The sequence below is a fragment of the Onychostoma macrolepis genome, chromosome 08, assembly GCF_012432095.1.
Source record: "Onychostoma macrolepis isolate SWU-2019 chromosome 08, ASM1243209v1, whole genome shotgun sequence".
Classification (NCBI taxonomy): Eukaryota; Metazoa; Chordata; class Actinopteri; order Cypriniformes; family Cyprinidae; genus Onychostoma; species Onychostoma macrolepis.
The window spans coordinates 2343765-2357282 of NC_081162.1; the positions used below are offsets into that span (position 1 = coordinate 2343765).

At 35.8% G+C, this 13518-nt stretch overlaps 1 protein-coding gene across 3 annotated transcripts in view; it reads right to left on the bottom strand.

Moving 5' to 3' along the window:
- Positions 1–10014: 10014 nt before the first annotated feature.
- mtor (mechanistic target of rapamycin kinase) overlaps positions 10015–13518 on the bottom strand; it is a 141827-nt gene continuing 138323 nt past the window's right edge. For all 3 annotated transcript variants that reach the window (XM_058783740.1, XM_058783743.1, XM_058783741.1), the window contains exons 56-58: positions 10845–10925; positions 10588–10693; positions 10015–10439 (exon numbers count right to left, since the gene is read on the bottom strand). In XM_058783740.1, coding sequence (XP_058639723.1) covers positions 10424–10439; positions 10588–10693; positions 10845–10925 — 203 coding nt within the window. In that variant the 3' untranslated portion in view covers positions 10015–10423. The remainder of the gene's footprint in view (positions 10440–10587; positions 10694–10844; positions 10926–13518) is intronic.

The window sequence follows — 13518 nt, forward strand, 5'->3', positions numbered from 1 at the left end:
AACACAGCTTTTAGTGTTCTCAGAAGCTCCAAAACAGTGATTCTGAGCATTGAAGCTGTAACATAACTTTCTGCAAAAAGCTCTAACTCATGAAAATCTGTCTTCTGCATTACAAATTACATGTAATTTCATGAGAAACATCTTTCATGTACTTGAGCTTAACTCTTAAAAATGCATTGAGCAACTTTCTCTCACTGAGAAAGAAGCTTTTCAGCATCTGTGGCCTTGGATTCTCTTAATTTGCTTAGTTGCACTAACACAGCTTTTAGTGTTCTCTGAAGCTGCAAAACAGTGATTCTGAGCATTGAAGCTCTAACATAACTTTCTCTGCAAAAAAGCTCTAACTCATGAAAATCTGTCTTCTGCATTGCAAATTACATGTCATTTCATGAGAAAGAAACATCTTTCATGTACTTGACCTTTCCTCTTAAAAATGCATTGAGCAACTTTCTCTCACTGAGAAAGAAGCTTTTCAGCATCTGTGGCCTTGGATTCTCTTAATTTGCTTAGTTGCACTAACACAGCTTTTAGTGTTCTCAGAAGCTCCAAAACAGTGATTCTGAGCATTGAAGCTCTAACATAACTTTCCCTGCAAAAAAGCTCTAACTCATGAAAATCTGTCTTCTGCATTGCAAATTACATGTAATTTCATGAGAAAGAAACATCTTTCATGTACTTGAGCTTAACTCTAAAAAATTGCATTGAGGAACTTTCTCTCACTGAGAAAGAAGCTTTTCAGCATCTGTGGCCTTGGATTCTCTTCATTTGCTTAGTTGCACTAACACAGCTTTTAGTGTTCTCTGAAGCTGCAAAACAGTGATTCTGAGCATTGAAACTCTAACATAACTTTCCCTGCAAAAAAGCTCTAACTCATGAAAATCTGTCTTCTGCATTGCAAATTACATGTAATTTCATGAGAAAGTAACATCTTTCATGTACTTGAGCTTAACTCTTAAAAATGCATTGAGCAACTTTCTCTCACTGAGAAAGAAGCTTTTCAGCATCTGTGGCCTTGGATTCTCTTCATTTGCTTAGTTGCACTAACACAGCTTTTAGTGTTCTCTGAAGCGGCAAAACAGTGATTCTGAGCATTGAAACTCTAACATAACTTTCTCTGCAAAAAAGCTCTAACTCATGAAAATCTGTCTTCTGCATTGCAAATTACATGTAATTTCATGAGAAAGAATCATCTTTCATGTACTTGAGCTTAACTCTTAAAAATGCATTGAGCAACTTTCTCTCACTGAGAAAGAAGCTTTTCAGCATCTGTGGCCTTGGATTCTCTTCATTTGCTTAGTTGCACTAACACAGCTTTTAGTGTTCTCTGAAGCGGCAAAACAGTGATTCTGAGCATTGAAACTCTAACATAACTTTCTCTGCAAAAAAGCTCTAACTCATGAAAATCTGTCTTCTGCATTGCAAATTACATGTAATTTCATGAGAAAGAAACATCTTTCATATACTTGACCTTTCCTCTTAAAAATGCATTGTGCAACTTTCTCTCACTGAGAAAGAAGCTTTTTCAGCATCTGTGGCCTTGGATTCTCTTAATTTGCTTAGTTGCACTAACACAGCTTTTAGTGTTCTCAGAAGCTCCAAAACAGTGATTCTGAGCATTGAAGCTCTAACATAACTTTCTCTGCAAAAAAGCTCTAACTCATGAAAATCTGTCTTCTGCATTGCAAATTACATGTTATTTCATGAGAAAGAAACATCTTTCATGTACTTGACCTTTCCTCTTAAAAATGCATTGAGCAACTTTCTCTCACTGAGAAAGAAGCTTTTCAGCATCTGTGGCCTTGGATTCTCTTAATTTGCTTAGTTGCACTAACACAGCTTTTAGTGTTCTCAGAAGCTCCAAAACAGTGATTCTGAGCATTGAAGCTCTAACATAACTTTCCCTGCAAAAAAGCTCTAACTCATGAAAATCTGTCTTCTGCATTGCAAATTACATGTCATTTCATGAGAAAGAAACATCTTTCATGTACTTGACCTTTCCTCTTAAAACTGCATTGAGCAACTTTCTCTCACTGAGAAAGAAGCTTTTCAGCATCTGTGGCCTTGGATTCTCTTAATTTGCTTAGTTGCACTAACACAGCTTTTAGTGTTCTCAGAAGCTCCAAAACAGTGATTCTGAGCATTGAAGCTCTAACATAACTTTCCCTGCAAAAAAGCTCTAACTCATGAAAATCTGTCTTCTGCATTGCAAATTACATGTCATTTCATGAGAAAGAAACATCTTTCATGTACTTGACCTTTCCTCTTAAAACTGCATTGAGCAACTTTCTCTCACTGAGAAAGAAGCTTTTCAGCATCTGTGGCCTTGGATTCTCTTCATTTGCTTAGTTGCACTAACACTGCTTTTAGTGTTCTCAGAAGCTCCAAAACAGTGATTCTGAGCATTGAAGCTTTAACATAACTTTCTCAGCAAAAAAGCTCTAACTCATGAAAATCTGTCTTCTGCATTGCAAATTACATGTCATTTCATGAAAAAGAAACATCTTTCATGTACTTGACCTTTCCTCTTAAAAATGCATTGAGCAACTTTCTCTCACTGAGAAAGAAGCTTTTCAGCATCTGTGGCCTTGGATTCTCTTAATTTGCTTAGTTGCACTAACACAGCTTTTAGTGTTCTCAGAAGCTCCAAAACAGTGATTCTGAGCATTGAAGCTCTAACATAACTTTCCCTGCAAAAAAGCTCTAACTCATGAAAATCTGTCTTCTGCATTGCAAATTACATGTAATTTCATGAGAAAGTAACATCTTTCATGTACTTGAGCTTAACTCTTAAAAATGCATTGAGCAACTTTCTCTCACTGAGAAAGAAGCTTTTCAGCATCTGTGGCCTTGGATTCTCTTCATTTGCTTAGTTGCACTAACACTGCTTTTAGTGTTCTCAGAAGCTCCAAAACCGTGATTCTGAGCATTGAAGCTCTAACATAACTTTCCCTGCAAAAAAGCTCTAACTCATGAAAATCTGTCTTCTGCATTGCAAATTACATGTAATTTCATGAGAAAGAAACATCTTTCATGTACTTGAGCTTAACTCTAAAAAATTGCATTGAGGAACTTTCTCTCACTGAGAAAGAAGCTTTTCAGCATCTGTGGCCTTGGATTCTCTTAATTTGCTTAGTTGCACTAACACAGCTTTTAGTGTTCTCAGAAGCTCCAAAACAGTGATTCTGAGCATTGAAGCTCTAACATAACTTTCCCTGCAAAAAAGCTCTAACTCATGAAAATCTGTCTTCTGCATTGCAAATTACATGTCATTTCATGAAAAAGAAACATCTTTCATGTACTTGACCTTTCCTCTTAAAAATGCATTGAGCAACTTTCTCTCACTGAGAAAGAAGCTTTTCAGCATCTGTGGCCTTGGATTCTCTTCATTTGCTTAGTTGCACTAACACAGCTTTTAGTGTTCTCAGAAGCTCCAAAACAGTGATTCTGAGCATTGAAGCTCTAACATAACTTTCTCTGCAAAAAAAGCTCTAACTCATGAAAATATGTTTTCTGCATCGCAAGTTACATGTCATTTCATGAGAAAGAAACATCTTTCATGTACTTGAGCTTTACTCTTAAACTTGCATTGAGAAACTTTCTCTCACTGAGAAAGAAGCTTTTCAGCATCTGTGGCCTTGGATTCTCTTCATTTGCGTAGTTGCACTAACATAGTGTTACTGTTCCCAGAAGCACTAAACTAAGTTTCTTGTGCTTAGAAGCTCCCCAGATAGCAACATAGTGTTGGTACAGATCACATGTAGCGTGTAATGATGTCACTTGGGCGGACCACTCCTGTTTGCCAGATCTGGGCCACAAGTAGGCCAAAGCAATGCCACATGTCAGCTAAGAGCAAAGAAGTAAACCACACTGGACCCTATATTAGATATATATTATTTATAGTCCTCTCAGCTTGTTCAAGATTGGTAACAAGGAAAATCACTGAAGGAGAAAAATAAACAAACAGAAACTCACATGTCAGCCAAGAGCAAAGAAATAAACCACACTGGACCTTTTCTGAGCCACAAAATCTTAATATATTATTTATACATTATTTATAGTACTCTCAGCCTGTCTAAGATTGGTAATAAGCAAATTCACTGAAGGAAAGAAGAGAACAGGAAAAAAGAGACAAACAGAAACTCAAGAACTGCAACTGTCTGCTGCCACAGCCTGATGAATTCAGCTGAAGATAAAATACATTAAATCTCAGCAGAGGAGGATTAAACAACTTCACAAACAGCTTTACCAGCTTCAGTTATTACTGACCAGACTGACTTTATTTGTGTTAGACGTCTACAGAAGTTCTTATTGAGAATTAACAGGGTTTTAAATCTAACATTTGTTTCATTTGAACTCACTCTAATGGTGATTGGTGTTTCCATTAGCTGGGCTCTTAACTCTTAGTTAATCTTTGTTGGCAGTTGTGATGGTGTTTATTAAACACGTTTGCAATAACAAAAGAAAATAACACGTTATTGCCTAATGTCTAATTCACTAGTGTCTCTAAACCATTAACTGACTCTAAGTTGTGTTATGCCAATAATACATTTGCTGCACTTCAGTGTAAAATCAACGGTAATGAAGGACCAGTTAAAAGATTTTTAAAAAAAAGCTGATCTCCAATAACTCACAAAGCCATCAAAAATCAACATATGAACCTCAACAATGGTGATACTAAAAAGTGTAGTGTTGCAATGCATGCTGGGTACTATAGTAAAAAAAAAACTCCCAGTATGTATAACAGCATGAATACATTATGCAGCTGAATTGTCCTATTATTTTCTTTTATTCTAACTTTGGTTCATGTATTTATTTTGTATGCTTTTGTTGTTTTTTGTTGTGTCTTATAATAGCTTTTTGGGATGTCCAGAATTGATCCGATTAGCTGAATATTTTGTCACCATTGTTGAGATTCATGTGTTGTTTGCTGATATCTCTGTGTCAGTGCTGGTTACCTTTTTATTTAAATATATTTTCAAACTGATGTTGCAACTCACATTGCAGTAAACAGGATTCATAATGTGAAAACATTAAGTTACACAATTTTGAGATTCAAGTGACTTCAGTGAATCAGGCGATTACATGATAGTTGTGGAATCATCAACAGCAGACTTACCATGTACTGGAAATCATGTACTCAAACACAGTCACAACAGCCAAAAATACAAATGATTAATAATAAGTGTTAAGAGCCCAACTAATGGAAACACCAATCACCATCAGAGCATGTGAGCGAAGCGAGCGTTGTGACGCTCCGCTACGTTTTCTGCTCTATGGACATTGCGCTCCCACTCGCTAACCTCCGAATTAACGAATGGATGAATTCGTGGCAGTTAAGCCTAAACAAGAGAATGAATACTTGACTTGTGGCCATAATTTAGACTAAACAAGGAAATTAATTCTTAATTTGTGGCCATAATGTAGGCCTAGCATAACAGAGAACTAGGTCTATTCTAGTCTAGTCTATTCTAAACTCGTGGCCGTGATTTTGTCTCTGCATGTCATGATCGGGGCTCTGTACAACAGAACATCCACCTCCACTTCCGGTTCATTAGCCGCTATAGGTAAATAACGAGGAGAAAACGGTAAAACTGTTTGCACTACAAACCAGTGTGTTCATAAATAATATAATACATTAAAATAATATGATAAGACACACTAATTTTCAATTTAAAGCAGCAAAACAAACTGTTTTGTACAGCTAAAAATAGCTGGACGTGGATGAGACCGGAAGCTAGACCCATAAAATTTACAAATGGCCGCGCCCATTTTTACATCAAGAAAAAGGTGGATAACCTTATCCTACCTGCTTATCTATTCATTTATTATTGTACACTCAAAAAAATTATTCTGTCTAAATTTACTTTTTATGTAATTCAATTGCATAACAATTTTCCATCCATTTAGATTACATAGTTTAACATAAACAAATCAATAAACGTAATAAATATGAGTGCTGGCGTGGATTTAAGCGTACGCACACTCTAAGAACAAATCTGAGCGTACGCACGCTTTATAAATGAGGCCCCAGAATCCCCAAATCTGAGCCACACCTGAGCCTTATATAGCAAAGACCCAATACAGAATATTAATATTTGATATTATTGTATTGTGTAGTACTATAATCGCCATTATTCATTTTGTGAAATGCTTTGGTAATGTACACACAAACTATGCCAATTAAACTGAATAGAAAATCAGCCTTAAAATCCACAGTTAACTGTGCAATAAAAAACGTATTGCATTGAAAATGTTCTATTTCTATAAAGAACTAAACAATCAATAAAGAGTGAGTGTATAATGTGTACAGTCTATAAGAAAAACATAACAGACAGACACGTGTAATCAAGAATTTATTGCAGAAATGTCAAAGAGCAGTACCACAGAAGTCCAAATGACGATACATTGCAGTTGCAGTCCTTTCTGGCGGAATATAATAGTTTAGTGTGAGGAGCAGGGCATAATTAAAATTGTTAAACGCTGAAAACACTATAATTAAGTGCAGTTTAATGCAGTTGACTGATTTACTGATTTGCTTAATTTTGAAATGATAATGTTTCATTCTGTTATGACTTGCCATTTCAAAGATTAAATTTAAACAATACTACACTTCTATGTAGTAGAACAATGGGTCTCATAATATGCTGTCAGGTCACTGCCTGATTTGGGCCACATGATAACTGGACTGATCTGGGCCCCACTTCTCCCACCAACAATCTCCCCTCATATTGTTTACTGTGATCCACACCGTACCATCATTGCCACAACTCTGAAAATAGTAAGAATAAAAGAAAATAATTTGCCAATTCAGCTGCAATGTTTATTCATGATGCAATGCATGCTGGGATACGTGGGAGAGTCTTGTACTATGCTGGTACCCAGCATGCATTGCAACATGAAGCATTTTATTGACTGTCACCATTGTTGAGATTCATATACTGATTCTTGATGTCTGTGGTCTTTGTAATGTTGCAAACGAAAACTTTCTGTGCACAAAGTGATTTGTAAATTATTCAAATTATCTGGTTTTACAATACTGTTAGATCTGAAACTATTAGAAAACAAGTTTAAAGGTTTAGGTCTAATGATCAGCATCCATATAATCAGAAACTGGGCTTGAAATGAGGTCAGTAGATCATCAGCCCACAACTCTTTTTTTTTTTTTTTTTTTACTTGGCTTTGCTGGCTGAACTAAGTGTGCTTTATTTGAACACACAGTTAAAACATCCATTGTAATATTAACACTAAAATGTCAAGGGTCAAGAGCCCAACAAAGGGAAACACTGATCTCTTTGATGGTGATTTCAAACAAAACAATAAAGCATCTAAACCTCTGTTAATTCTCTAGAATTCTGACAAAAATAAAGTCAGTCTGGTCAATCTGATTCTGTTTGTGAAGCTGTTTATCAGATCTTGAGAGATTTAATGTCTTCTTTTATTTCAGTTGATTTCATCTTCGGCTGTGGCTGAAGTCAGTTGTAGTTCTTGTGTTTCTCTTTCCTTCAGTGATTCTGCTTGATAACAGCAGCTGTCCATCATTAAGGGTCAATCATCAAATAATTATCTGCTTAACTCCAACACTGCTTCAGTTCTACTTGAACACTCTGTAGTGTGGAAACACATGAACTGAGCAGTGTGGGGAATTTGCTGTGAATTATTACATAAATATTACCTGTTTCATTCATGTATGACTGATGCATAAGAATCACATTAAGTTTATTGATTTGTTTATGTTAAAACTATGTAATCTAAATGGATGGAAAATTGTTATGCAATTGAATTACATAAAATGTAAATTTAGACCGAATAATTTTTTTGAGTGTAACTAGCTCACCTTTTGCTGCACTACCATATTTGCGTAGCAAAATTAATCTTTGCTAACTTTCACAGTCTCCCTGCACTTCCTCTCAGTTGCTTCTCCCTGCTCATTCTTAACTTTGATTTTTACTTTACATTTATGTGTAAGGCTTGCAACTTCGTTGAAACAATATCTGAACTCCATAACTGCTCTACTATTGCTGTTTATTTCACAGAACAAGCAAATCACCAATGTGCATTCTGAGTTGAGTTGAGCGAGCGGAGTGGAATCTTCCTCTTAAGGTAATTACCACTCCACTCCCACTCCCGCTCCACTCCACTCACATGCTCTGGTTTAAATGTTAGTTTCATTTGAAGTTACCATGATGGTGATCACTGTTTATTCTCAATAAGAACTTCTATAGACCTTTAACACAAATAAAGTTAGTCTGGTTAGTAATAAGTGAAGCTAGTAAAGCTGTTTGTGGAGTTGTTTAATCCTCCTCTGCTGAGATCTTCAGCTATTTAATGTATTTTATCTTCAGCTGAATTCATCTAAGGCTGTGGCTGCTGTCAGTTGTAGATCTTGAGTTTCTGTTTGTCTCTTTTTTCCTTCAGTGATTTTTCTTGTTAACAAGCTTAGACAAACTCTATAAATAATACATGACGATTTTTTTTAATCTATAAATAATATATGACGATTTATAAGGTCCAGTGTGGTTTACTTCTGCATCTCCATAAAGTTGGTCAGCAGCAGGAAGCATGAAGTGCTCTAAAACTTCCTGGTATACGGCTGCGTTGACCTTGGACCTCAGAAAACACAGTGGACCAACACCAGCAGATGACATGGCGCCCCAAACCATCACTGACTGTGGCAACTTTACACTGGACCTCAAGCAACGTGGATTGTGTGCCTCTCCTCTCTTCCTCCAGACTCTGGGACCCTGATTTCCAAAGGAAATGCAAAATTTACTTTCATCAGAGAACATAAAAAGGACTGGACTGCTGCTGAGTGGTCCAAAGTTGTCTTTAGCCCAGGCGAGATGCTTCTGACGCTGTCTGTTGTTCAAGAGTGGCTTGACAAGGAATGCGACAGCTGAAACCCATGTCTTGCATACGTCTGTGCGTAGTGGTTCTTGAAGCACCGACTCCAGCTACAGTCCACTCTTTGTGAATCTCCCCCACATTTTTGAATGGGTTTTGTTTCACAATCCTCTCCAGAGTGCGGTTATCCCTATTGCTTGTACACTTTTTTTCTACGACATCTTTTCCTTCCCTTCGCCTCTCTATTAATGTGCTTGGACACAGAGCTCTGTTAACAGCCAGCCTCTTTTGCAATGACCTTTTGTGTCTTGCCCTCCTTGTGCACCGTGTCAATGGTCATCTTTTGGACAACTGTCAAGTCAGCAGTCTTCCCCATGATTGTGTAGCCTACAGAACTAGACTGAGAGACCATTTAAAGGCCTTTGCAGGTGTTTTGAGTTAATTAGTTGATTAGTGTGGCACCAGGTGTCTTTAATATTGAACCTTTTCACAATATTCTAATTTTCTGAGATACTGAATTTGGGATTTTCCTTAGTTGTCAGTTATAATCATCAAAATTAAAAGAAATAAACATTTGAAATATATCAGTCTGTGTGTAATGAATGAATATAATATACAAGTTTCACTTTTTGAATGGAATTAGAATATCATCCAAAAGTTGATTTATTTCACTAATTATATGACCAGCACCTGTATAGTCTACTCTTGGAAACCTAATTTTTCTCCCACAAGCCCTGGTAATTCTAACAACGGCACAACTCTCTTTCTTTTTCAAAGATTATCAGAGTTCACAAAATGATAATTGGACTTTTTTGCAAAGCAATTCAACAATGTGAAAAAAGGTCAGTTATTTCAAAATGTATTTATTTTTTCCAGACATTGGGCGGGCGGGCGGGGGATTCTTAAGGGACTTAAGACTTTTTCCTTCATGATAGGTGTTGATTTTCTATGCTCTTTAAAATCTGTGTAGAATAGAAGTGAAAATTCATTTTGATAATAGAAAGCATATTTTTCCAAATAGTGAGCACAGCTACAGCACATGGAGTTTGCTGCAAAACTGGAACATTGACATATATTGCTAATGGAGGAGAAAGTGAGCAATATAAGATTGTTTTGTCAGCATTTACTATTCATGTTGTCATATAAATCTCCATCCACATTTCTACCATGGTGAACATTTAAACATCTCACTTTAATGTTTCATTTTCTATGTGAAAGTCTCATTTTTATTTAACTCTTTGATTTGTTTGGTGGTATTTGACCTGGACAATTCTTGGTAGTTCTTAATGAAATAACAGGCAATCAACAGAGCAAGAATATCTTAACTGTTACAAATCATTTCAAGTAACAAAAATCAGTGACAATGTTACACACGCATATAACACAACACAAGATGACATTCTTCTGATTTTTCTGAGGTTGCTTAGAGATTGAAGTGATCGACAAGCACAACTTTAATTTTCATATATGCACACATTTTTCCAAATCAACCTCAGTTTTCAAACTCTGTGTTTACATGACCATCCCAGGTGAATTTTACAGTAAAATACATAAAAAGAAAGCAGGAACAATAAAAGAAGCTCTACCAAAAAGGGCACCTAAAGAGAATAAGAGAAAAAAAAACAAAACTGTAAACACACAACACCATATCACAGCATAAAATTACACATTCTGAGCTATGTTGAAGAAGGCATATATATTTGTGCAACTTCTTACAATTTTTCAGCAATAAAATAACACACATACCATCCAATGTAACACTGGCACAGGTTTTCATGCGAAGTAGCTTGTTTGATGAGCAGCTCCACTTGAGTTGGTACGTCCAAAGTCTCATCATGGGAAAAGTCTCGTCCTAGAAGAAGTAAATTCACATAAATCCATTATTATTTGTTCTACTACCTGTTGATTTTTGATAATGAATGATAGTGCTAGAATTGTGTATTGTCACTTAGAAATTCATGTGTTGGTGCTCTATGGTCAGAGAGTGAATGAGTTTTGCTCACCAGTTAGCTTGTCCCGCACCCTGTTGATAATTTGGATGGCTTTCTTGTTCAAGGCCTCAGGCTGCACAAGGCCATCTCCAACTGAAGGAAGAAAATAATAAAGTAACATTTACAATGATGAACATACTGAAAAACATGCATCCTGAAACCTGATCATTAAGCAGATTAAGAGTAAGCAGATTCTTCTTGATGATTCCTTTAAAACTTTTATAGCTTAATTATGTTGGCTTGAGAATGTCAAATCTAGCCCATTGGCAAGGCAAGGTTGACAGCTACTCACAAAAATGCTCTTTGATATGTTCGCCATATAAAGTGAAATTTACGAGGCAAAAATATCAAAGTGCATTTTCGTGAGTATCAGCATAGTAAAGAGTTTAAATAAGTGCTTACACACGTGGTCAGAATTGTTGGTACCCTTGGTAAATATGATAAAGAAGGCTGTGAAAATAAATGTGCATTGTTAATCCTTTTGATCTTTTATTTAAAAATAAATAATTAAATAAATAAATAAATAAATTAAGCTTTCACTGGAGAATAAGAATTTAAAAAGGGGGGAAATATCATTATGAAATAAATGATTTTTCTCAAATACATGTTGGACACTATCACTGGTACCCCTAGAAATTCTTGTGAGTAAAATATACCTGAAATATATTCCCATTCATATTCACAATTTTGAGCACACCAGCATGATTATGAACATGAAATTATCCAGCCATGGCTTCCTGTTTCACAGGAGGGAACTCCTATTTATATTTCTATTTATATTTCTGTGAAACAGGAAGCCATGGCTGGATAATGAACAAAACAAAGGCCAAATTCCAAATCACAATGAGAAAAACCAAAGAATATATTTCTGACGTGCAGCAAAACATAATTGACCTTCACAAATTAGTGAAGTGGCTTTAAGAAAAGAGCAAGAGCAGTGAAAATTCCCATTTCCACCATCAGGGCAATAATTAAGAATTTCCAATCAACAGAAGATGTTATGAATCTGCCTGGAAGACGACGTGTGTCTATATCGTCCTAATGCAAGGTGAGAAGGAGAGTTTGAGTGGCCAAAGACTCTCCCAAGGACCACAGCTGGAGAATTGCAGAAAAAGTTTGAGTTTCGGGGTCAGAAAACCTTAAAAGAAATGATCAAACCACCACATGTTGTTTGGGAGGGCTTAAAAAAAAAATAAAAAAAAATAAAATAAAAAAAAAATCAAGAAAAGAAAAGAAAATGCTTTCACCAAAAAACAATCTCCAGCATATTCAGTTGTCAGACACGACTGGAACTTCAAATGGGACTGGCTTCTATGGTCAGATGTAACTAAAAAATTAGCTTTTTAGCAGCAAACACTCAGGATGGGTTTGGTGAACACAGGGATAAAAAGTACCCCATGTGTACAATGAAATATACTGCTGTATTTTTGATGTTGTGGGCCTATATTTCTGCTGGAGGTCCTGGACATCTTGTTTAGACACATGGCATCACTGATTCTATCAAATACCAACAGATTAAAAAAAAATCAAAAAGTGACCGACTCTGTTAGAAATCTTATAATGGGCCATGTTTGGATCTTCCAACCGGACAATAATCCAAAAACAAACCTTTAAAACAGCACACAAATGGGTCACTGAGCACAAAACCAAGCTTCTGCTGGCCATTTCAGTTCCCTGACCTGAACCCTATAGAAAATGAGTGAACTGAAGAGAAGAAGCACCAACATGGAGCTGGGAATCTAAAGGGTCTGGAGTGATTCTGGATGAAGGAATGGTCTCTGATCTCTTGTCAGGTGTTCTCTAACCTCTTCAGGCATTATAGGAGAAAACTCCTATACTATTTTGGCAAATGGAGGTTTCAAAACGAATTGAATAAAAGGGTACCATTAATTGTGTCCAATGTGTATTAAAGAAAAACATTTATTTCAAATGATATTTCCCCCCATTTTAAATTCTTATTCTCCAATGAAAGGTTAGATTTTTGTACATTTTTTAAATAATAAATCAAAAGGATTAACAATGCAAATTTATTTCCACAGCCTTCTTTGATCATATTTACCAAGTGTACCAACAATTCTGACCACGTGTGTATGTTTTACTGCATACAGTAGAAGAATATTACCAGGGCTGTTGATTTAACATTAATTTTATGCAGTTAATTATGGGAAAAAATGTGTTAAATTATTAAAAACTCATTAACTGCTGTTTAAAACACACTAACTTCATAGCACTATTTATGCAATTCTAATTGCTGAAAAAAAAACTTATACCCAATACCATTTCAGATGCAGCTTTTGAACAAGGGACTTCCAATTTCCAAAATAAATTCTAAATACTGAATCATACGATAGGATATTATTCGGTTTTATTTAATCATTGAAACATTAAAGGTTTGTTTTACTTTACTTATTTGTGCTTATAGTAATGGAAAACATTCGCTTTCCTTTTATGCTAATAATTTCTATTGTGTTTTCTTATCAAATATTTGTTGGTGAATTGGAGTTGAATATAATTGAAAAAAACAATTTTTTGGTTGCAGGTAAGTGTTCATATGTTGATTGAAATAATGATAAATGCATATTGATGTCACACAGCAATGTGTCTTGGAAAAAAAAAAAGACACTTGAGAAGGAGGATGACCCATGGTGGAATTGATGGAGGAAGGAGCCATGGTGGACTTTTGAAC